The 21,958-nt window shown below is 42.0% G+C and overlaps 2 protein-coding genes across 9 annotated transcripts in view; one reads left to right on the top strand and one right to left on the bottom strand.

Moving 5' to 3' along the window:
- The window catches only part of LOC110535288 (5'-AMP-activated protein kinase subunit gamma-2), a 130,602-nt gene that overhangs the window by 81,965 nt on the left and 26,679 nt on the right, over nt 1–21,958 (top strand). For 6 of the 8 annotated variants that reach the window (XM_036934906.1, XM_036934904.1, XM_036934903.1 and 3 more), the window contains one exon: nt 21,062–21,143. In XM_036934906.1, the coding sequence (XP_036790801.1) occupies nt 21,062–21,143 (82 nt within the window). Of the gene's footprint in view, nt 1–19,901; nt 20,023–20,782; nt 20,971–21,061; nt 21,144–21,958 lie in introns of those variants that run through there. The other 2 variants (XM_036934908.1, XM_036934909.1) reach the window with 2 other exon arrangements.
- LOC110535289 (complement C1q-like protein 4) lies at nt 17,653–18,520 on the bottom strand. The gene has a single exon (XM_021620193.2). The coding sequence runs from the start codon at nt 18,442–18,444 to the stop codon at nt 17,737–17,739; it is 708 nt and encodes a 235-aa protein (XP_021475868.1). The 5' UTR covers nt 18,445–18,520; the 3' UTR covers nt 17,653–17,736.

The following is a 21,958-nucleotide window of genomic DNA, read 5'->3' as shown; positions in this document are numbered from 1 at the left end:
TTTAAAAAGCTCTACATTTTAATCTGGGGAAGAGGGTTCTCTCAGGGGTCTCATCCTGCCACGGGACATGCAACACTTCAGTCTACACCAAATAAACATTATTTAAAAATTCATCACCCAACTACAACCAGTGAAAACAAGCAGCTGTTAAAAGGCTTTAATAAAACAGCTACAGTTGTGGCCAAAGGTTTTGAGAATGACACAAATATACATTTTCAGTCTGCTGCCTCAGTTTGTATGACAATTTGCATATACTCCAGATTGTTATGAAGAGTGATCAGATGAATTGCACAGTCCCTATTTGCCACTCAAATTTACTTAATCCTCAAAAACATTTTCACTGCATTTCAGCCCTGCCACAAAAGGACCAGCTGACATGTCAGTGATTCTCTCGTTAACACAGGTGTGAGTGTTGACGAGGGCAAGGCTGGAGATCACGCTCACGCTGATTGAGTTCGAATAACAGACTGGAAGCGTCAAAAGGAGGGTGTTGCTTATATTCATTGTTCTTCCTCTGTCAACCATGGTTACCTGCAAGGAAACACGTGCCATCATGGCTTTGTATAAAAAGGGCTTCACAGGCAAGGATATTGCTGCCAGTAGATTGCACTTAAATCAATCATTTATCGGATCTTCAAGGAGAGCGGTTCAATTGCGGTGAAGAAGGCTTCAAGGCGCCCAAGAAAGTTCAGCAAGCGCCAGGACCATCTCCTAAAGTTGATTTAGCTTCGAGATCGGGGCACCACCAGTACAGAGCTTGCTTAGGAATGGCAGCAGGCAGGTGTGAGTGCATCTGCACGCACAGTGAGGTGAAGACTTTTGGAGGATGGTCTGGTGTCAAGAAGGGCAGCAAAGAAGCCACTTCTCTCCAGGAAAAACATCAGGGACAAACTGATATTATGCAAAAGGTACAGGGATGGGACTGCTGAGGACTGGGGTAAAGTCATTTTCTGATTGTTTAGGGCATCTGGAAAAAAGCTTGTCCGGAGAAGACCAGGTGAGCAGTACCATCAGTCCTGTGTCATGCCAACAGTAAAGCATCCTGAGACCATTCATGTGTGGGGTTGCTTCTCAGCAAAGGGAGTGGGCTCACTCACAATTTTGCCTTGGAACACAGCCATGAATAAAGAATGGTACCAACACATCCTCCGAGAGCAACTTCTCCCAACCATCCAGGAAGTTTGGTGACGAACAGTGCCTTTTCCACCAAAGATGATTTGAGATGTGTTGACTCGGGGTTGATTACTTACAGTTGAAGTCGGAAGTTTACATACACTTAGGTTGGAGTCATTAGAACTCATTTTTCAACCACTCCACAAATTTCTTGTTAAAACCTCTCTGGGATATGTGGGACGTTAGCGTTGCCAACAGCCAGTGACAGTGCAGGGCGCCAAATTCAAAATAACAAATCTAATAATTAAAATTCCTCAAGCATACAAGTATTTTACACCATTTTAAAGGTAATTCTCGTTAATCGAGCCACAGTGTCTGATTTAAAAAATGCTTTACAGCGAAAGCACCACAAATGATTGTTAGGTCACCACCAACTCACAGAAAAACCCAGCCATTTTTCCAGCCAAAGAGAGGAGCCACAAAGAGCACAAATAGAGAAAATGAATCACTAACCTTTGATCTTCATCAGATGACACTCATAGGACTTCATGTTACACAATACATGTATGTTTTGTTCGATAAAGTGCATATTTACATAAAAAAATCTCTTTTACATTGGCGCGGTACGTTCAGTAGTTCTAAAACATGCTGTGATTGTGCAGAGAGCCACATGAATTCACAGAAATACTCATTATATATGTTGATAAATTCAAGTGTTATGCATGGAACTTTAGATACACTTCTTCTTAATGCAACCAATGTGTCAGATTAAAAAAAAACTTTACGGAAAAAGCATAATCTGAGTACGGCGCTCAGAGCCCAAACCAGCCAAAATAAATATCCGCCATGTTGCGCAGTTAACATTTAGTCAAAAATAGTATTATAAATATTCACTTACCTTTGATCTTCATCAGAATGCACTCCCAGGAATCGCAGTTCCACAATAAATGTTTATTTTGTTCGATAATGTCCATAATATATGTCCAAATAGCTTCTTTTGTTAGGGCGTTTGGTAAACAAATTCAAAAGCGTGTTCAGGTCCAGCCGAATGTCGGATAAAAAGTTCCGTTACAGCGCGTAGAAACTTGTCAAAATAAGTATAGAATCAATCTTTAGGAAGTTATCATTAATCTTCAATAATGTTCCAACCGGAGAATTCCTATGTCTGTAGAAAAGCAATTGAACGAGAGCTAACTCTCTCGTGACCGCGCCTCAGAGCCTGTGGCACTCTGCCAGACATCTGACTCATTCCTCTCTCATTTGGTCCCACTTCACGGTAGAAGCCTGAAACAAGGTTCTTAAGACCGTTGACATCTAGTGGAAGCCTTAGGAAGACCACCAATATCCCACTGTATCTACAATAGGGGCTGAGTTAAACTACAAGCCTCAGATTTCCTACTTCCTGGTTGGATTTTTCTCAGGTTTTCGCCTGCCATATGAGTTCTGTTATACTCACAGACATAATTCAAACAGTTTTAGAAACTTCAGTGTTTTCTATTCAATACTACTAATGATATGCATATATTAGCATCTGGGACAGAGTATCAGGCAGTTTACTCTGGGCACCTTATTCATCCAAGCTACTCAATACTGCCCCCTGTCACCAAGAAGTTAATGAACTATAGTTTTGGCAAGTTGGTTAGGACATCTCCTTTGTGCATGAAGTAATTTTTGTTCAACAATTGATTAGACAGTGAATTATAAATCAAATAATCTTTTACAATTCCACTGGGTCAGAAGTTTAACATACACTAAGTTTCCTGTGCCTGTTTAAACCGCTTGGAAAATCCCAGAGAATGCCATGGCTTTTGAAGCTTCTGGTAGGCTAATTGACATCATTTGAGTCAATTGGAGGTGTACCTGTGGATGTATTTTCAAGGCCTACCTCTAAACTGTGCCTTTTTTGCTTTACATCATGTGAAAATCAAAATAAAGCAGCCAAAACCTCAGAAAAACAATTGTAGACCTCCACAAGTCTGGTTTATCCTTGGGAGCAATTTCAAAATGCCTGAAGTTACCACGTTCATCTGTACAAACAATAGTACGCAGGTATAAACACCATGGGACCACACAGCCGTCATACTGCTCAGGAAGGAGATGCGTTCTGTCTCCTAGAGATGAACGTACTTTGGTGCAAATCAATCCCAGAACAACAGCAAAGGACCTTGTGAAGATCCTGGAGGAAACGGGTACAAAAATATCTATATCTACAGTAAAACGAGTCCTATATCGTCAACTTGAGGCCGCTCAGCAAAGAAGCCACTGCTCCAAAACCTGCATAAAAAGCCAGACTACGGTTTGCAACTGCACATGGGGACTAAGATCGTACTTTTTGGAGACATGTCCTCTGGTCTGATGAAATAGAACTGTTTGGCCATAATGACAATCGTTATGTTTGGAGGAAAAAGGGGGAGGCCGTCAAGCCGAAGAACACCATGCCAACCGTGAAGCACGGGGGTGGCAGCATCATGTTGTGGGTGCTTTGCTGCAGGAGGGACTGGTGCACTTCACAAAATAAATGACATCATGAGGGAGGAAAAATTGTGTAGATCTATTGAAGCAACATTTCAAGACATGAGTAAGGGAGTTAAAGCTTGGTTAAAATGAAAAAGCTTGGTTGCAAATGGGTCTTCCAAATGAACAATGACCCCAAGCATACTTTCAAAGTAGTGGAAAAATGTCTCCAGGACAACACAGTCAAGGTATTGGAGTGGCAATCACAAAGCCCTGACCTCAATCCTACAGAGAATTTGTGGGCAGATTTGAAAAAGTGTGTGTGAGCAAGGAGGCCTACAAACCTGACTCAGTTACACCTCTGTCAGGAGGAATGGGCCAAAGTTCACCCAGCTTATTGTGGGAAGCTTGTGGAAGGCTGCCCAAAACATTTGAACCAAGTTAAACAGTTTAAAGGCAATGCTGCCAAATACTAATTGAGTGTATGTAAACTTCTGACCCACTGGGAATGTGATTAAACAAATAAAAGCTGCAATTAATCATTCTCTCTACTATTATTCGGACATTTCACATTCTTAAAATAATGTGGTGATCTTCACTGACCTAAGACGGGGAATTTTTACTAGGATTAAATGTAGGGAATTGTGAAACTGAGTTTAAATGTATTTGGCTTAGTTGTATGTAAACTTCTGACTTCAACTGTACATATCCCAACCAGCCATGGATCTAAACGCTAGAGTTGCCGCTTTCAAGGAGCCGGACGCTTATAAGAAATCTCGCAATGCCTTCAGACGAACCATCAAACAAGCAAAGTGTCAATACAGGATTAAGATTAAATCTTACAACACCGGCTTTGACGCTCATCCGATGTGGCTTGAACTATTACGGACTACAAAGGGAAACCCAGAAGTGAGCTGCCAATTGATGCGAGCCTACCAGACGAGCTAAATGCCTTTTTATGCTCTCTTCAATGCAAGCAACACTGAAGCATGCACGAGAGCACCAGCTGTTCTGGATGACTGATAACGCTCTCGGTTACCGATGTGAGTAAGACCTTTAAACAGGTCAACATTCACAAAGCCGTGGGGCCAGACTGATTACCAGGACGTGTACTCATAGCATGTGCGGACCAACATTCAAGTCTTCACTGACATTTTTCAACCTCTCCCTGACCAAGTCTGTAATACCTACATGTTTCAAGCAGACCACCATAGTTTCTGTGGAAGCGACGGTAACCTGCCTAAATGATTACTGCCCGTAGCACTCACGTTGGTAGCCATGAAGTGCTTTGTTAGGCTGGTCATGGCTCACATCAACAGAATTTTCCCGGATACCCTAGACATACTCCAATTCGCATACAGCCCCAACAGATCCACAGATGACTCAATCGCACTCCACACTGCCCTTTCCCACTTGGACAAACGGAACACCTATGTAAGAATGCTGTTCATTGACTACAGCTCAGCGTTCAACACCATCGTACCCTCGAAGCTCATCACTAAGCTAAGGACCCTGGGACTAAACACCTCCCTCTGCAACTGGATACTGGACTTAGCCCCCAGGTGCTAAGTGTAGGCAACAACACATCTGCCATGCTGATCCTCAACACTGGGACCCATCATGGGTGTGTACTTAGGCCCCTACTGTACTCCTTGTTCACCCACGACTGTGTGGCCAAACATGACTCCAACACAATTAAGTTTGCTGACAACACAACAGTGATAGGCCTGATCAAAGATGAGACCGCCTTCAGGGAGGAGGTCAGAGAACTGGCTGTGTGGTGCCAGAACAACAACCTCTCCCTGAATGTGAGCAAGCTAAAGGAGCTGATCGTGGACTACAGGAAAAGGCGGGCCGAACAGGCCCCCATTAACATTGACAGGGCTGTAGTGGAGCATGTTGATCTTCAAGTTCCTTGGTGTCCACCTCACCAACGAACTATCATGGTCCAAGCAAACCAAGACAGTTGTGAAGAGGGCACGACAACACCTTTTCCCTCTCAGGAGACTGAAAAGATTTGACATGAGTCCCAAGAACCTCAAGAAGTTCTATAGCTTCACCATCAAGAGCATCCTGACCGGTTGCATCACCGCCTGGTATGGCAACTGGTCGGCATCTGACTGTAAGGCGCTACAGAGGGTAGGGTGTACGGCCCTGTAGATCACTGGGGCCAAGCTGCCTGCCATCAGGACCTATAAGATGGGCGGTGTCAGAGGAAAGCCCATAAAATTGTCAGATTCCAGTCACTCAAGTTATAGTCTGTTTCCTCTGCTACCACACGGCAAGCGGTACCGGAGCGCCATGTGTATGACTATTAGGCTCCTTAACATCTTCTACCCCCGATCATTGCCCCAGATCAAATAGTTAATTCTCGTAGTAACAACACATGCCGCCTAAAACACCTTAGCTAGAGGTTCTGCGTAGCCAAACACAAACAGGTGTTAGTGGGGATGCTGCCAGAAAATGGCTAGAGTAGGAGTGTGTGTGTTGTAGAGATGGTGGCGATACAGCACATAATCCCAGCAGAGGGTAGCTGTTTTACATCCAGTCTGAGGTTCCTTTCAGTCTTTCTGGATGGTGATGTATTTATTAGACGTGTCACTAATCCCTATGAAGGACTTCATGGCAGAAGAGGTTACTCGACCAGTCAGCAGCCAATATGCCAGTTAAATAATTGGTGAAATGTTTTTTTGATTATAAATTATGGTTAATATCAGTAGTGGATAGGTGCTCAATATATACAATCAGCATCCTATAACAATATTTATCACCAGCGCGATGGTAACACACTTACCTTTTAGATTAGACGACCGGAGTCCGAATCACAGACAGCATCATGATTCATGAAAGCTCATTATAATACATTGATTTTGTTTCGGTATCAGTCTGACTTTTCTTATGATTTTGTTTGCAGAGCATACAGGCTGGCAGTTTATCGCCAGTTCACCCTTTGGGCACGAGGGAGAATAGGACTAGGTGTGTGTCATTTCTTCCATAAAGCGCGCATACCCAGAAGCAAAGGCATTGAATAAAACCAGTTTATTTAGTAAATCTAGCCTAACTGAAGTCATAGACATAATGCATGCGCCTTATATAAAAATAGTATATGTTAGCTTGTCCACTATAACAACAGGTTCAAGTGTAACCAGAAACTTGCTTTGAAGATATAACTATTTTCAGTGTGCACTAATCCCATGTCCCTGTCGTTAAAGTAGTGACTTCAACTAGATTTGGCTGCCATCTATTGGAATGGAATGGTAACTACACTGTGCAGGTAGTTGGAGTCAAAGTAGACTAATAATATATGCCATTTTAGCAGACACCTTTATCCAACGTGAACTGGGTACATGGTAGTGGAAGCAGATCATAGAAACAGGATTACAGTTCTGATATCATGGATGGTCAGTCCTTGCATTTACATCCCTCAGTTTTTCACCAAAAGAGGAGCGGGGAGACACTTTGTTTCGACTGCTGATTGTCACTTTAAGAAGTTAAGATGCAGATTAAATCTACACCAAAATATGTTACAGATACTATAAATGTCCCATCACTCAGACAGTTAGTGAATACACAGCATCCAGCACAGCAAACAATCAATGAAATGTATTTTACAAAAGCCCTTTTTACATCAAAATAATAACCACAGTGGTTATAGAGGGTACAAAAGTTCAACACATCAGGCGCAAATGTCAGTTGGCTTTTCATAGCTGAGCATTCATGGGTTGAGAGAGTCGAAACAGAAGGACCGCGACAAGGTAGCACATCCATTTGAAACGGGTAAAAAAAAATACGGAAAAACAATTCCACTCCGATTCCCTTTTATGGATGGCTGATCTCACTCTCCGTCAGCTCCATCTGTGGCGTATAGGGGCAGGACTAGGTTGTATACTTATGGTTGTGAGCGGAATGTATCTGGGCCCCTGGCTCTTTAGTGATGGTCCCGGTGGACCTCTTCTCCAACGCAGCACAGGAACACTCTGGCACCCAGGGGTCAGTTTGGCATGCTGTACTAACCATTCTTTCCTGTTGGTAGAAAACAAGTGAGGCATCTGTAAGGTTATAGTTTTATATTCAAGAATCACTGCATATACTTGAAATTAACAGCCTTAGACATGACATGGATGTGCATGTACCTCTGCCTCCTGAACAGTCTCTTCCAAGATGATGAAAACATTTTTCAAGGTTGACAAATATGTTAACACAACTGAACCAAAATGTATATCAGTTGGCATTAACAAGCTTCTCTCTTGAATGCTTTGTCCACACACACACACACACACACACACACACACACACACACACAGCAAAACACTTCAGACGCAATTGGCTAGTAACCTTCAACTAGTTGCAACAAAGTTGTCTAATGCTAGCCTAGTCAACAACTGTCATGACCGGTTAACGTTACCTCAGGCTCCATTGCATTGACTCGCGTCGCCACCTCCGTTCAGTCGCTTTTGCTTGACTCAAGTCAGCGATGTTGATGATCGGTCGGTAACCCCTACGTTTGACATTTTCGAGGGTTATGGTGGAGGCTTCAACGTGGGCCTATGACTCCTTTCCATTCGGAAACTCCTGGATTTAGATTTACTTCCCTAAGTGTTTCCATTCCCCTTTAAGACATTTTACTCTGTAATCATATTAGATGATGACCAGTGGTGTAAAGTACTAAAGTCATTTTTTTGGGGGGGGGGGTATCTATACATTTGTTTAAATATTTTTGACAACTTTTACTTCACTAAATTTCCTAAAGAAAATAATGCACTTTTTACTCCATACATTTTCCCTGACACCCAAAAGTATTTTGAATGCTTAGCAGCACAGGAAAATGGTCTAATTCACACACTTATCAAGACAACATCCCTACTGCCTCTGATCTGGTGGACTCACTACCCACATGCTTTTGTTTGTAAATTATGTCTGAGTGTTGGAGCGTGCCCTTGGCTGTCCGTAAATAAAAAAACAAAGGGGTGCCGTCTGGCTTGCTTAATATAAGGAATTTGAAATGATTTTTACTTTTTGATACTTAAGTATATTTAAAACCAAATACGTTTTGACTTTTACTCAAGTTGGATTTTACTGGGTGACTTTCGATTTTACTTGAGTCATTTTCTATTGAGGTGTCTTTACTTTTACTCAAGTATGACAGTTGGGTACTTTTTCCACCACTGATAAACAACCTACGTATGGCAGCTATTAGTCTACTATAGTGCAAGTCGGCTTGGTTGGTTGCTGTGTCTTCTTGCTCCCTATGTCACTCGCTCACAGTACGGCCCCTCTCATGCTTTAACGGGCAGAGAGCGTCGTCGCTCTCTCCCTCCTATCAGCTCTGTTTTAATAAAGTAGCTGAAAATATTTTTCTGCTGCTTCCCTCACTCTGATCAGAGTCTGGATCGGTGCCCCTCCCGATTGGAAAAAAAATCCAAGGGTAAACACCGATTTGATTGCTTGTTCTATTGCCAACACGACTTATTTAGTATCAAATGTGGATTCAAAAAATTCTAAAAATATAAGGGCAGGTGTGCTTGACCTTAAATATTAAAATATTTATTCATTATTGTATAGTACTAGTTAAAGGAACTCTTGGATATTGGAGCAACTTACCAACGTTACGACCAAGAATAAGAATTTCCCGATGCGGATCCTCTGTTTGGACCGCGACCCAAACGCAGACGGAGCTGTCTTCTGGTCAGGCTCCGTAGACGGGCTCACTGCTCCCGAGTATACGACTCGTCAATGTCAAGAGACTGGACAACAAGGTAGACGAGCTACGGTTGCCTTCCAGAGAGACATCAGAGATTGTAACATTCTCTGTTTCACGGAAACATGGCTCACTCGGGATACATTATCTGAATTAGTACAGCCACCCAGTTTCTTCGCCGACAGAAGCAAACATCTCTCTGGTAAGAAGGGCGGGAGTGTATGCCTTATGATTAACGAGTCGTGGTGTGATCATAACATCATAAGGAACTCAAGTCCTTTTGTTCACCTGACCTAGAATTCCTTACAATCAAATGCCGACTGCATTATCTACCAAGAGAATTCTCTTCGATAATTATAATAACAGCTGTATATATTTAAACGTATTAACCCTCGCAAGGCTGCCGGCCCAGATGGCATCCCTAGCCATGTCCTCCGAGCATGTGCAGACCAGCTGGCTGGTGTGTTTACGGACATATTCAATCAATCCCTATGCCAGTCTGCTGTTCCCACATGCTTCAAGAGGGCCACCATTGTTCCTGTTCCCAAGAAAGCTAAGGTAACTGGGCTAAACGACTATCACCCTGTAGCACTCACTCCGTCATCATGAAGTGCTTTGAGAGACTAGTCAAGGATCATATCACCTCCACCCTACCTGACACCCTAGACCCACTCCAAGTTTCTTACTGCCCCAATAGGTCCACAGATGATGCAATTGCAATGACACTGCACACTGCCTTAACCCATCTGAATACCTATTTTTACAAATGCTGTTCATCAATTACAGCTCAGTATTTAACACCATAGTACCCTCAACTTGTCATTAAGCTCGAGACCCTGGGTCTCGACCCCTGCCCTGTGCAACTGGGTCCTGGACCTTCTGACATGCCGCCCCCAGGTGGTGAAGGTAGGAAACATCGCCACCACGCTGATCCACAACACTGGGGCCCACCAAGGGTTAGTTTTCAGCCCTCTCCTCTACTCCCTGTTCACCCATGACTACGTGGCCATGCATTCCTCAGACTCAATCATCATGTTTGCAGACGACACTACAGTGGTAGGCTTGATTACCAACAACGACGAGACTGCCTACAGGGAGGAGGTGAAGGCCCTCGGAGTGTGGTGTCAGGAAAATAACCTCACATTCAACATCAAAAAAATGAAGGAGATGATCGTGGACTTAAGAAACAGCAGAGGGAGCACCCCCCTAATGACGGGACAGTATAGTGGAGAAGGTGGAAAGTTGTAAGTTCCTTGGCGTACACGTCACGAACAAACTGAAATGGTCCACCCACACATCAATGCCTTTCTTAAAATCAATACACAAGTATATATTTTTAAACCTGCATATTTAGTTATTAATATTGCCTGCTAACATGAATTTCTTAACTAGGGAATTTGTGTAAATTTTATTGCGTTCTGTGCAAACCTATCAACTCCCGAGATTAGGTTGGCAATACAAAAGTACCTATTACAACATCCAATAGTCAAAGGAATATGAAATACAAATGGTATAGAGAAATAGTTCTATAATAACTACAACCTTTCTAATCCAAGATGGCGTAGCAGTTAGACGTATTTGTCTCTCGTCTTGTCGTGTCTCATGTGTATATACAGTGCCTTGCGAAAGTATTCGGCCCCCTTGAACTTTGTGACCTTTTGCCACATTTCAGGCTTCAAATATAAAGATATAAAACTGTATTTTTTTGTGAAGAATCAACAACAAGTGGGACACAATCATGAAGTGGAACGACATTTATTGGATATTTCAAACTTTTTTAACAAATCAAAAACTGAAAAATTGGGCGTGCAAAATTATTCAGCCCCCTTAAGTTAATAGTTAGTAGCGCCACCTTTTGCTGCGATTACAGCTGTAAGTCGCTTGGGGTATGTCTATCAGTTTTGCACATCGAGAGACTGACATTTTTTCCCATTCCTCCTTGCAAAACAGCTCGAGCTCAGTGAGGTTGGATGGAGAGCATTTGTGAACAGCAGTTTACAGTTCTTTCCACAGATTCTCGATTGGATTCAGGTCTGGACTTTGACTTTGCCATTCTAACACCTGGATATGTTTATTTTTGAACCATTCCATTGTAGATTTTGCTTTATGTTTTGCATCATCTTTTTTGTATCCAAATCCGGCTTTAAACTTCTTCACAACAGTATCTCGGACCTGCCTGGTGTGTTCCTTGCTCTTCATGATGCTCTCTGCGCTTTTGACGGACCTCTGAAACTATCACAGTGCAGGTGCATTTATACGGAGACTTGATTATACACAGGTGGATTGTATTTATCATCATTAGTCATTTAGGTCAACATTGGATCATTCAGAGATCCTCACTGAACTTCTGGAGAGTTTGCTGCACTGAAAGAAAAGGGGCTGAATAATTTTGCACGCCCAATTTTTCAGTTTTTGATTTGTTAAAGTTTGAAATATCCAATAAATGTCGTTCCACTTCATGATTGTGTCCCACTTGTTGTTGATTCTTCAAAAAAAAAATACAGTTTTATATCTGTATGTTGAAGCCTGAAATGTGCCAAAAGGTTGCAAAGTTCAAGGGGGCCGAATACTTTCGCAAGGCACTGTATATTTTTCTTTGCATATCTTTTAATATTTTTCTAAACCCTTATTTCAAAAATACTCTCCTGCAACCCGCCTCACCCAATGTGGTGTGGACCTGCTTTTACTCTAACGTATTTTTCTTTGCCTCTTACTGGAATCTCTCCAACATTAACTAGCCAGCTAACCTTAGCTCAGAAAGTTCTCGCCAGTTGGTACAACGCGTTTCAACCAGAGCATACCGGACCTATTTTTTTTCTCTCCATATCCCCGGATTCCTATCGCAAGCTCTGAACCTTCTCACCTTACGACCTTCGCAGCTAACATCCCCTGAATGCTAGCTGTCTAGAGCACAACGGACTGTTGGCTTACGAGGCCCATCGAATACATTCCGAAGCCACTAGCTAGCAGTCAGCTATCCTTTGCTAGCGGTCATCAGCTACCTTTATCCCGGACAACTCTCGCCAGTCTGTACAGCGTGACTCAAACCAGAGCTAGTTGGACTTATTCTTCTCTATCTCTGGATTCCTACCTGAAGCTCTGAACCTTTTTTAAAAAAATGTTTTAAACATTTTTATTATATATTTTTTCCCACCTGGAATTATAGCAGCTAACTACCCCTGAACGCACAGCCGCTAATCTGTGGCTTGCTAGCTATCTTAAGCACATTGGACTGCTGACTTAACTTGTTATGGCTGCATCCCTTGTTCTCAATTTCCGCCTGAAGACACACCCTAATCTAACTGCCTGTAGCTCAGCCCCAGAGGCAAGGATATGCATTTTCTTGGTATCATTTGAATGGAAACATTCTGAAGTTTGTGGAAATGTTAATTGAATGTAGGAGAATATAACACAGTAGATCTGGTGGAAGAAAAGAGTATACGGTTTCTGTTTTTATTGTTGTAGCATCATCTTTCACATGTACTAGAATAGGATGCTGGAGATAATTTTGATGGACAACACAAGAGGGCAGCTGTAGGTGTGAAAAGTTTCAGACTGATAACTTCAGGAATGGGTGAGCTACATGACATTTAGCATGAAGTCACCCAGGTGTCCCACACAAGTTGCCCAAATGTACCCAAGTGGCTGAATTGGTGAAATGACCTATAATTATATACAACAAGATTCCTCAAACAAAAAAATCTCTCTCTTTCCCGATCAATCTGGTGCAAATCTGTTTACTTAGACTTGGACTTTGCTTTTCCTGATTTATTTGCCATGTCTTCAATGAAATCATTGAAAAAATACTGCTTCCAAAATACTACTTTCCAAAACACTGCTGTGCGTAACAAGCGTGACTGCAACTAGTCTGATGGTCAATGGCGAGAATGAAGTTCGTTACACATGCTTTTACAAACAAGGGATGGTGGTCCAACCATAACCATCACATACTGGCGTTACCTCAGCTCATTGGCTATCTACCCAGCTAGATTTCAAGAAGATCATTGGGCAGAAATACAGTCAATCAACAAAGCTTTGCTAATATTATTGGTGCGCAATGAAGTAATTGCTCGTTGCCTTCAAATCAGTTCACTTCGGTCAATACTCCCCGCAAAAAAAACTATCACGTTTGGCTGTGTTGCAAACATCCAGAGGATTGCAATGAAACCAACTATGACTAGATAAACAATTGTTTAGTGTGTGTAATTACGTCGAATGCTCCGTCAAAAGTTGATAGATGGAATTCACGACACAAACGGTTTACAAAATGTTTTGTTTTAGGCTATAAAAATGGATTTTATCAAATGTCACTTCATTTGATCACTGGGACCCTCAGGAAGAGAAATAAGAGCAAGATATCAGAATGTAAGTCATAATTTTACCTTCAGATGTGAATGTGTCAACTGTCATGGCAGAAAATGTTTGACGTTGATCGCTCTTCTCAAACATTTGTTCTCTGTAATAGCCATTTTAAATCGGAAAATGTAGTTTGATTACCAAGATTCTAATCTTTTGAAGGATGTAAGACACTTGCATTTTCAAGAATGTTTTAATGTTATGTTATGTTGTATTTGTAGTTAGTCACTCTGAAATTTCCCCGGATGTTGATCCCCGTACGCGGATCGCAGCCATAAGAGGTTTATGAGGCCCTTCGGACATATTTCTTCTGCACGAGGGGGGCACAACAGACTTCCCTCTGTCGCGTCATCCCTCTAAGGCCTTTCTGTTAACCTGCTAGCTGCTTGAAGCCACGCACTGGACTTGTATGATCTCCATGCCTTTCCCTAACATCACCATGCCGTGTGATTGCTGTTCTGGTTTGTAACTATTGTTTTTTTTATTTCACTGTAGAGCCTCTAGCACTGCTCAACATGCCTCGGCTAACAATTTAGTTCCACCCCCCACACACGCAGTGACATCACCTGGTTTAAATGTTATTTCTAGAGACTATCTCTTTCATTATCACTATATGCACAGGTTTACCCCCACTGTATTCACATCCTACCATACCTTTGTCTGTACATTATGCCTTGAATATATTCTACCGTGCCCAGAAATCTGCTCCTTTTACTCTGTTCTGAACGTACTAGGCGTCCAGTTCTGTTAGCCTTTAGCCGTACCCTTATCCTACTCCTCCTCTGTTCCTCCGGTGATGTAGAGGTTAATCCATGCCCTGCAGTGTTTACCTCTAGTGTCTACCTCCACTCCCATCCCCCAGGCTCTCTCATTTGTTGACTTCTGCAACCGTAAAAGCCTTGGTTTCATGTTAACATTAGAAGCCTCCTCCCTAAGTTTGTTTTATTCACTGCCCTAGCACACTCCACCAATCCGGATATCCTAGCCATGTCACAATCCTGGCTTAGGAAGACCACCAAAAACCTTAATTTCCATTCCTAACTATAACGTTTTCTGACAAGATAGAACTGCCAAAGGGGGTGGTGTTGCAATTTACTGCAAAGATAACCTGCAGAGTTCTGTCTTACTATCCAGGTCTGTACCCAAACAATTTGAGCTTCTACTTCTAAAAATTAACCTTTCTAGAAACAAGTCTCTCACCGTTGCCGCTTGCTATAGACCACCCTCTGCCCCCAGCTGTGACCCTCGACACCATATGTGATTTGATTGCCCCCCATCTATCTTCTGAGCTCGTGCTGCTAGGTGACCTAAACTGGGACATGCTTAACACCCCGGCCATCCTACAATCTAAGCTTGATGCCCTCAATCTCACACAATTTATCAATGAACCTACCAGATATAATCCCAAATCCGTAAACACAGGCACCCTCATAGATATCATCCTAACCAACTTGCCCTCCAAATACACCTCTGCTGTTTTCAACCAATATCTCAGTGATCACTGCCTCATTGCCTGCATCCGTAATGGGTCTGCGAGCAAATGACCACCCCTCATCACTGTCAAACACTCCCTAAAACACTTCTGCGAGCAGGCCTTTCTAATCGACCTGGCCGGGGTATCCTGGAACGACATTGACCTCATCCCGACAGTAGAGAATGCCTGGTTATTCTTTAAAAGTGCCTTCCTCACCATCTTAAATAGGCATGCCCCGTTCAAAAAAATGTAGAACCAGGAATAGATAGGTCTGGAGTGAACCAAGGGCTATATCTGCCCTTGACCAGCACAAAAACATCCTGTGGCGTTCTGCATTAGCATCGAATAGCCCCCGTGATATGCAACTTTTCAGGGAAGTTAGGAACCAATATACACAGGTAGTTTGGAAAGCTAAGGCTAGCTTTTTTAAAACAAATTTGCATCCTGCAGTACAAACTCAAAAGTTCTGGGACAATGTAAAGTCCATGGAGAATAAGAGCACCTCATCCCAGCTACCCACTGCTCTGAGGCTAGGAAACACTGTTACAACCGACAAATCCACTATAATTGAGAATTTCAATAAGCATTTCTCTACAGCTGGCCATGCTTTCCACCTGGCTACCACTACCCCGGTCAACTGCCCGGCACCCTCCACAGCAACCCGCCCATGGCCCCACCATTTCTCCTTCACCCATATCCAGATAGCTGATGTTCTGAAAGCTGCAAAATCTGGACCCCAACAAATCAGCCGGGCTAGACAATCTGGACCCTCTCTTTCTTAAATTATCTGCCGAAATTGTTGCAACCCCTATTACTAGCCTGTTCAACCTCTCTTTTGTATCGTCTGAGATTCCCAAAGATTGGAAAAATGCCGCGGTCATTCCCCTCTTCAAAGGGGGAGACACTCTAGACCCGAACTGCTACAGACCTATATCTATCATACCCTGCATCTCTAAGGTCTTCGAAAGCCAAGTTAACAAACAGATTACTGACCATTTTGAATCACATCGTACCTTCTCCGCTATGCAATCTGTTTTCCGAGCTGGTCGTGGGTGCAGCTCAGCCACGCTCAAGGGCCTTAACGATATCATAACAGCCATCGATAAGAGACATTACTGTGCAGCCATATTCATCGACCTGGCCAAGGCTTTTGACTCTGTCAATCACCACATTCTTATTGGCAGACTCAACAGCTTTGGTTTCTCAAATGATTGCCTCGCCTGGTTCACCAACTACTTCTCTGATAGAGCTCAGTGTGTCAAATTGGAGGGCCTGTTGTCCGGACCTCTGGCAGTCTCTATGGGGGTGCCACATGGTTCAATTCTCGGACCGACTCTCTTCTCTGTATACATCAATGATGTCGCTCTTGCTGCTGGTGAGTCTCTGATCCACCTCTACGCAGATGACACCATTCTGTATACTTCTGGCCCTTCTTTGGACACTGTGTTAACTAACCTCCAGACCAGCTTCAATGCCATACAACTCTCCTTCCGTGGCCTCCAATTGCTCTTAAACGCAAATAAAACTAAATGTTCAACACGTTTCATTATTTATTTGAGACTACATTGATTTTATTGATGTGTTAAAATAAGTGTTCATTCAGTATTGTTGTAATTGTCATTATTAAAAATAGATCAAAATCGGCAGATTAATCGTTATCGGCTTTTTTTGGTACTCCAATAATCGGTATCAGGGTTACAAAATCATAATCGGTCGACCGACCTCTACCATCTACTGCATCTTGCCTATGCCGTTCGACCATTGCTCATCCATATATGTACATATTCCTTTACACTTTTGTGTGTGTGTGTATAAGTTAGTTGTTGTGAAATTGTTAGATTACTTGTTAGATATTACTGCATGGTCGGCACTAGAAGCACAAGCATTTCGCTACACTCGCATTAACATCTGTTAACCATGTGTATGTGAAACTTTTTTTTTTGTATTTATTATTTTTTAAGATTTCCTGTGCCCCTGAAATCACTTTGCACCCTGTTTAGTGTTTTAATTCTCATTTGAATAAAACCCCTTCTTTAATGTGGTGTCGTTGTAGGAAGTGTCATAATTTATTCGGTGGTAAAACAATGGTGCAAATCTAAATAAATATACGCTAAATTAGAGAATCTTTAATGTTGCTAGTTGAATCTTGCTCACTCGCAGGGATATGGCTCATTTATACTTCAAATCTCAACCGTGTTAGGATTATTCACAAGAAATGTGGAAAATTTGCTCACTTAGCGGGAGTGATGGGGGCAGCATCTTGTCGCATGTGGTGTTCAATATCAGAATGGCTGTCGGTCAACCTATACAGTGAAGAGCCTGAGCTCTGACGTCATGTATAGCATGTTACTGTACAGCCACTGCATTCCAATTTAGGTTCAGTGCCTGAAATCTGCCATTTTTAACCCGGGTACGAGTGTGAAGGGTTAACCCAAACCACAACTACTACAGTAGACCATGACCTTTGATCAGTGCACCAGTCACAATGATGCAAGAAATGTTTGTCAAATACACCCAGCCCAGTGTCAACAGTACAGTTCAAAGAGTGCAACTAGACTTTTTTTAATTTTTTTTTACTGTGATAGAATTTCTGAAAACACTTCTGTTTACAGCCAAATGAAATGTAAACTTGTTGTTAATATTAGTTGATGAAGAGCAGAAAACCACTGAAGGTGTTGTAGTTTCCACCATCATCGTAGACTCTCCTGTTAGCTGAGAGCCGGGCGAAGACATTGTCTCCCACCTCCAGCTGCACTATGGCAGCATTGCTGGCGGAATCTTCACTACTTCCTGACGTAGCATCCCATGTGGACACGAGAAATTCCTCGTTCTTCATCAAAGCCACAACAGCGTTGGCGTTTCCATTGTAGAACATGGTGTAGCGGAAGTAATACACTCCTTTGACCATGGCTGTGAAGACCCCTGTAGCAGCGTTGTATCCACTGCCGAAGTTGGAGAAGACTCTTTTGTACTGCAAGGGTGTGTGAGTGTTGAAGGGTCCTATGTAACCAGAACCAGATGTTCTTAGAGCTGCGGAGAAGGCCACCTTTGGCTGACCAGCGGCTATGTCCTTCTTTAATGTTTTCAGTTCTTCTTCTTGAGCTTTGTTCACACTTTTCAGTTCTTCCACCTGGCTCTCACTGACTTGTAGCCTGGTCTCCACAGCTCCTAGCTTCTGATCCATGGTGTTCAGTTTTTCCTTCAGCACAGCCAGCTCACTGATGAAGGAGCAGGTTTCAACCTGACTGTTAGATAAACTGTTCCCCTCACCTTGTGCCCCAGACAGTGTGAGGCACAAAGACAGCATTAGTAGGACAACTTTCATTCTTAAAACCTTGTCTTTTTGCATGTCGTTCTCTTATGTCAAGTGTTCATCAGCTAGTTGAAGTCTTCAGGAACTATGTGCAGTCAATGAGGGGGATTTTTCTCTTATATATAGGGAGGGTCTTTGGCAGGTGGATGAGGAAAGTTAAGATAAGAGAGAGCGAGGTTGTCCCTCCCAATTACTGGAATATACTAGAATTCATTTAAAGAGGTCAGTCCTCACCAGAGTTGCAAAATATCAAATTTCCAGAATTTGCATTATTACATTTTTATCTATGAAAACTCTGAATTCATTTTATTTTTCAGGACTTTATTAGGCTATTTATCTAAAAAAGATATATGTATGTCATTTTTAATGTGGATGAGGAACTGTGATATGAAATTAAGTTGTCCCTTAACCTTTTTAACGCGGTGGCAGTGGTCCACACAGAGCGTTTCTTGGTAAGTCTTAAACAATTGTACTTTGAGACAAAAGTATACACCTTACACACATTATGGGCTTAAATTCAAGAAGGTACCTGTACAATGTCTGATATAGAGTTTACACTTTATTATATACATCACAGAAAACGGAAATATAACAATGCCTAGTTTGTTTATTGAGCTGTACACTCAGGTGACTATTCAAAGATGCTCAGCTGGTCAATATTCCCATCCAGTGATTCCCCAACATCTTGCTAACATGTGCTCTGAAAATGGAGCAGATATCTTATACCAATCTGACTGTATATGCTTCTATCCATAACAAGGTTTAGACATCTAAGGTTTCAACCTCCCAAATGTCACATTGTGTAAAATCATTCTATTCATTCCTGTAACTTATGAGACTGCATTTTTATGGCCAAAATAACCAGCGGCTATGTCCTCCTTTTTAATGTCTTCAGTTCTTATTCTTTCGAGGGGGACCAGGGGCGTTTCGGGAACGGGTACATATTTTTGGACCCTGGAAGAACTCTATCCTGGAAACGGGGAAACTTCTTGTCGCGTGGCAGTGTTCAATATCAGAATGGCTGTCAGTCAACCTGTGAAGAGCCTGAGCTCTGACATCATGTATAGCATGTTACTGTACAGCCACTGCATTCCAATTTAGGTTCAGTGCCTGAAATCTGCCATTTTTAACCCGGGTACGAGTGTAAAGGGTTAACCCAAACCACAACTACTACAGTAGACCATGACCTTTGATCAGTGCACCAGTCACAATGATGCAAGAAATATGTTTGTCAAATACACCTAGCTCAGTGTCAACATCGAAGTTCAATCAGAGCGCAACTAGACTTTATTTAATTTTACTTTCATACAGTTGAGAGAATTTCTGATAACCCTTGTTGTATACAGCCAAATGGACTGTAAACTTGTTAATAATAGTTGAAGAGTAGAAACTCACGGAAGGTGTTGTAGTTTCCAGAATCTTCGTAGACTCTCCTGTTAGCCAAGAGCCTGGCCTAGACATTGTCTCCCACCTCCAGCTACACTATGGCAGCATTGCTGTTTGAAGAGCATGCATCCTCTCGTAGCACGACGGGTGATATCCCCCCCCAACTCTATGCCTGGGCTCTCCAACCTGGTTTGTGCAGCTACCCAGTGCTTTATTTGGGAAACTAAGGTAAATCTGTTCGGGAACCTTGATAGTGAAACATATTTAAACTCTTGAAAGCCCCTCTCTGTGCGCTTGAAAAAGGAATGGAGAGAGAGGGGGAGGAGATGGAAATGCATGGTGGTGAGATATTCTGTAGCTCAGGGTAATGTATCAGCCTATTAATAATGAAAATGTAAAAAATGCCCTAATACTAAGCAATTTAAATAACAATTCACTGTAATTATAGGCTAATTCTGGAAGCTGCCCTGCACAGTCAATGAACCAACAGCATCGTCTAGGCCTATATGTTCTCTTCCAGACTCATGGATAGAAAGTTTGGAGCGTAGCATAAGGTAACCAGTCCATCCAGTATGCATAATAGTACAATCCACACTCAAAGACGATTTACTAGAATTTGTTTAATTTGAGTGTAGGTTAGACCAGTTATGTACCAAAGACATCTTAAATCAGGTAATAATGTTTGCCTGCGTAATATACGGTAGGCAATGTATTGTATAATGGCACAATCATTATTTTAATTCTGGGTTTGTTTCAGGCTTGGGCTCATACTGTATGCATAATCTCTGTGTATGGGTGTTTAGAGTGAATCATCACCTTACAAAGCGCTGTCCATTTCGTTGTTAGGCTTTGAAACATCCACAACGACCATGCTTTCCACTGTTTCAACCTGTTTGATAAATTTGAAGAAAGAAATTCAATCACAGTGAGGTGAGTTTTAAAAGCAAGATACTATTTTGATAAGTGTTAGAATTTGTTTTGACGTTAGAGGGACAGCAGAGCCCGGAGTACCAGGCTATTAGCGACCTGATGGTCATTAACGAGTTGGGGACAAACAAGCATGTCCAGAGTGCATAAGAGGAGATTACCGTGACACAACGGTCACGTGGAATTTTACTGTTATGAAGACTCATGGGTGCTGGTGTGGCGGTAAACGGTCACCACAAGAGACCAAAGGTGGAAAACGCTGCTCTATTCCACACACATGATAAAATACCTGTATAGAAAGTCTTTGTAAATGCATTGTTTGTGTACTTCTCGCCTGTAGGTAAAGAAGGCTTTCTTTGCCTTGGTTGCCAACGGGGTGCGGGCAGCCCCGCTATGGGAGACGAAGAAGCAGAGCTTTGTCGGTAAGTGGGAAATGTCTCTGCTCTATCATTCTTCTCTCCCATCCTTAACCTTCCACTTCTCCACATTAGAGGTCGACTGATTGGGATTTTTCAACGCCCATACCAATTATTCATGGACCAAAAAAAAGCGATACCAATTAATCGGCCAATTTTTTAAAGTTTATATATATATATAGTGGTAATAATGACAATTACCACAATACTGACTGAACAATTAACTTTTTTAAAAAAATTTGAACTTAATATGATAAATAAATCTATTTAGTCTCAAATAATGAAACATGTTCAATTTGTTTTAAATAATGCAAAAACAGTGTTGGGGAAAGTAAAAGTGCAATATTTGCCATGTAAAAAAGCTATCGTTTAAGTTCCTTGCTCAGAACATGAGATATATGAAAGCTGGTGGTTCAATGTTCACAGGTAAGAAGTTATTATAGTAATTATGACGCGTCAACTATTTCTCGCTATACCATTTGCATTTCATATACAGTTGAAGTCTGAAGTTTACATACTTAGGTTGGAGTCATTAACTCGTTTTTCAGCCACTCCACAAATGTCTTGTTAACAAACTATAGTTTTGTCAAGTCGGTTAGGACATCTATTTTGTACATGAAGTAATTTTTACAATTGTTTTCAGACAGATTATTTGACTAATAATTCACTGAAGTCAGAAGTTTACATACATCTTAGCCTAATACATGTAAACTCAGTTTTTCACATTTTCTGACATTTTATCCTAGTAACAATTCCCTGTCTTAGGTCAGTTAGGATCACCACTTTATTTTAAGAATGTGAAATGTCAGAATAATAGTAGA

This window comes from Oncorhynchus mykiss, chromosome 11 (assembly GCF_013265735.2).
Source record: "Oncorhynchus mykiss isolate Arlee chromosome 11, USDA_OmykA_1.1, whole genome shotgun sequence".
Classification (NCBI taxonomy): domain Eukaryota; kingdom Metazoa; phylum Chordata; class Actinopteri; order Salmoniformes; family Salmonidae; genus Oncorhynchus; species Oncorhynchus mykiss.
This window is presented reverse-complemented; position numbering and strand designations above follow the sequence as displayed.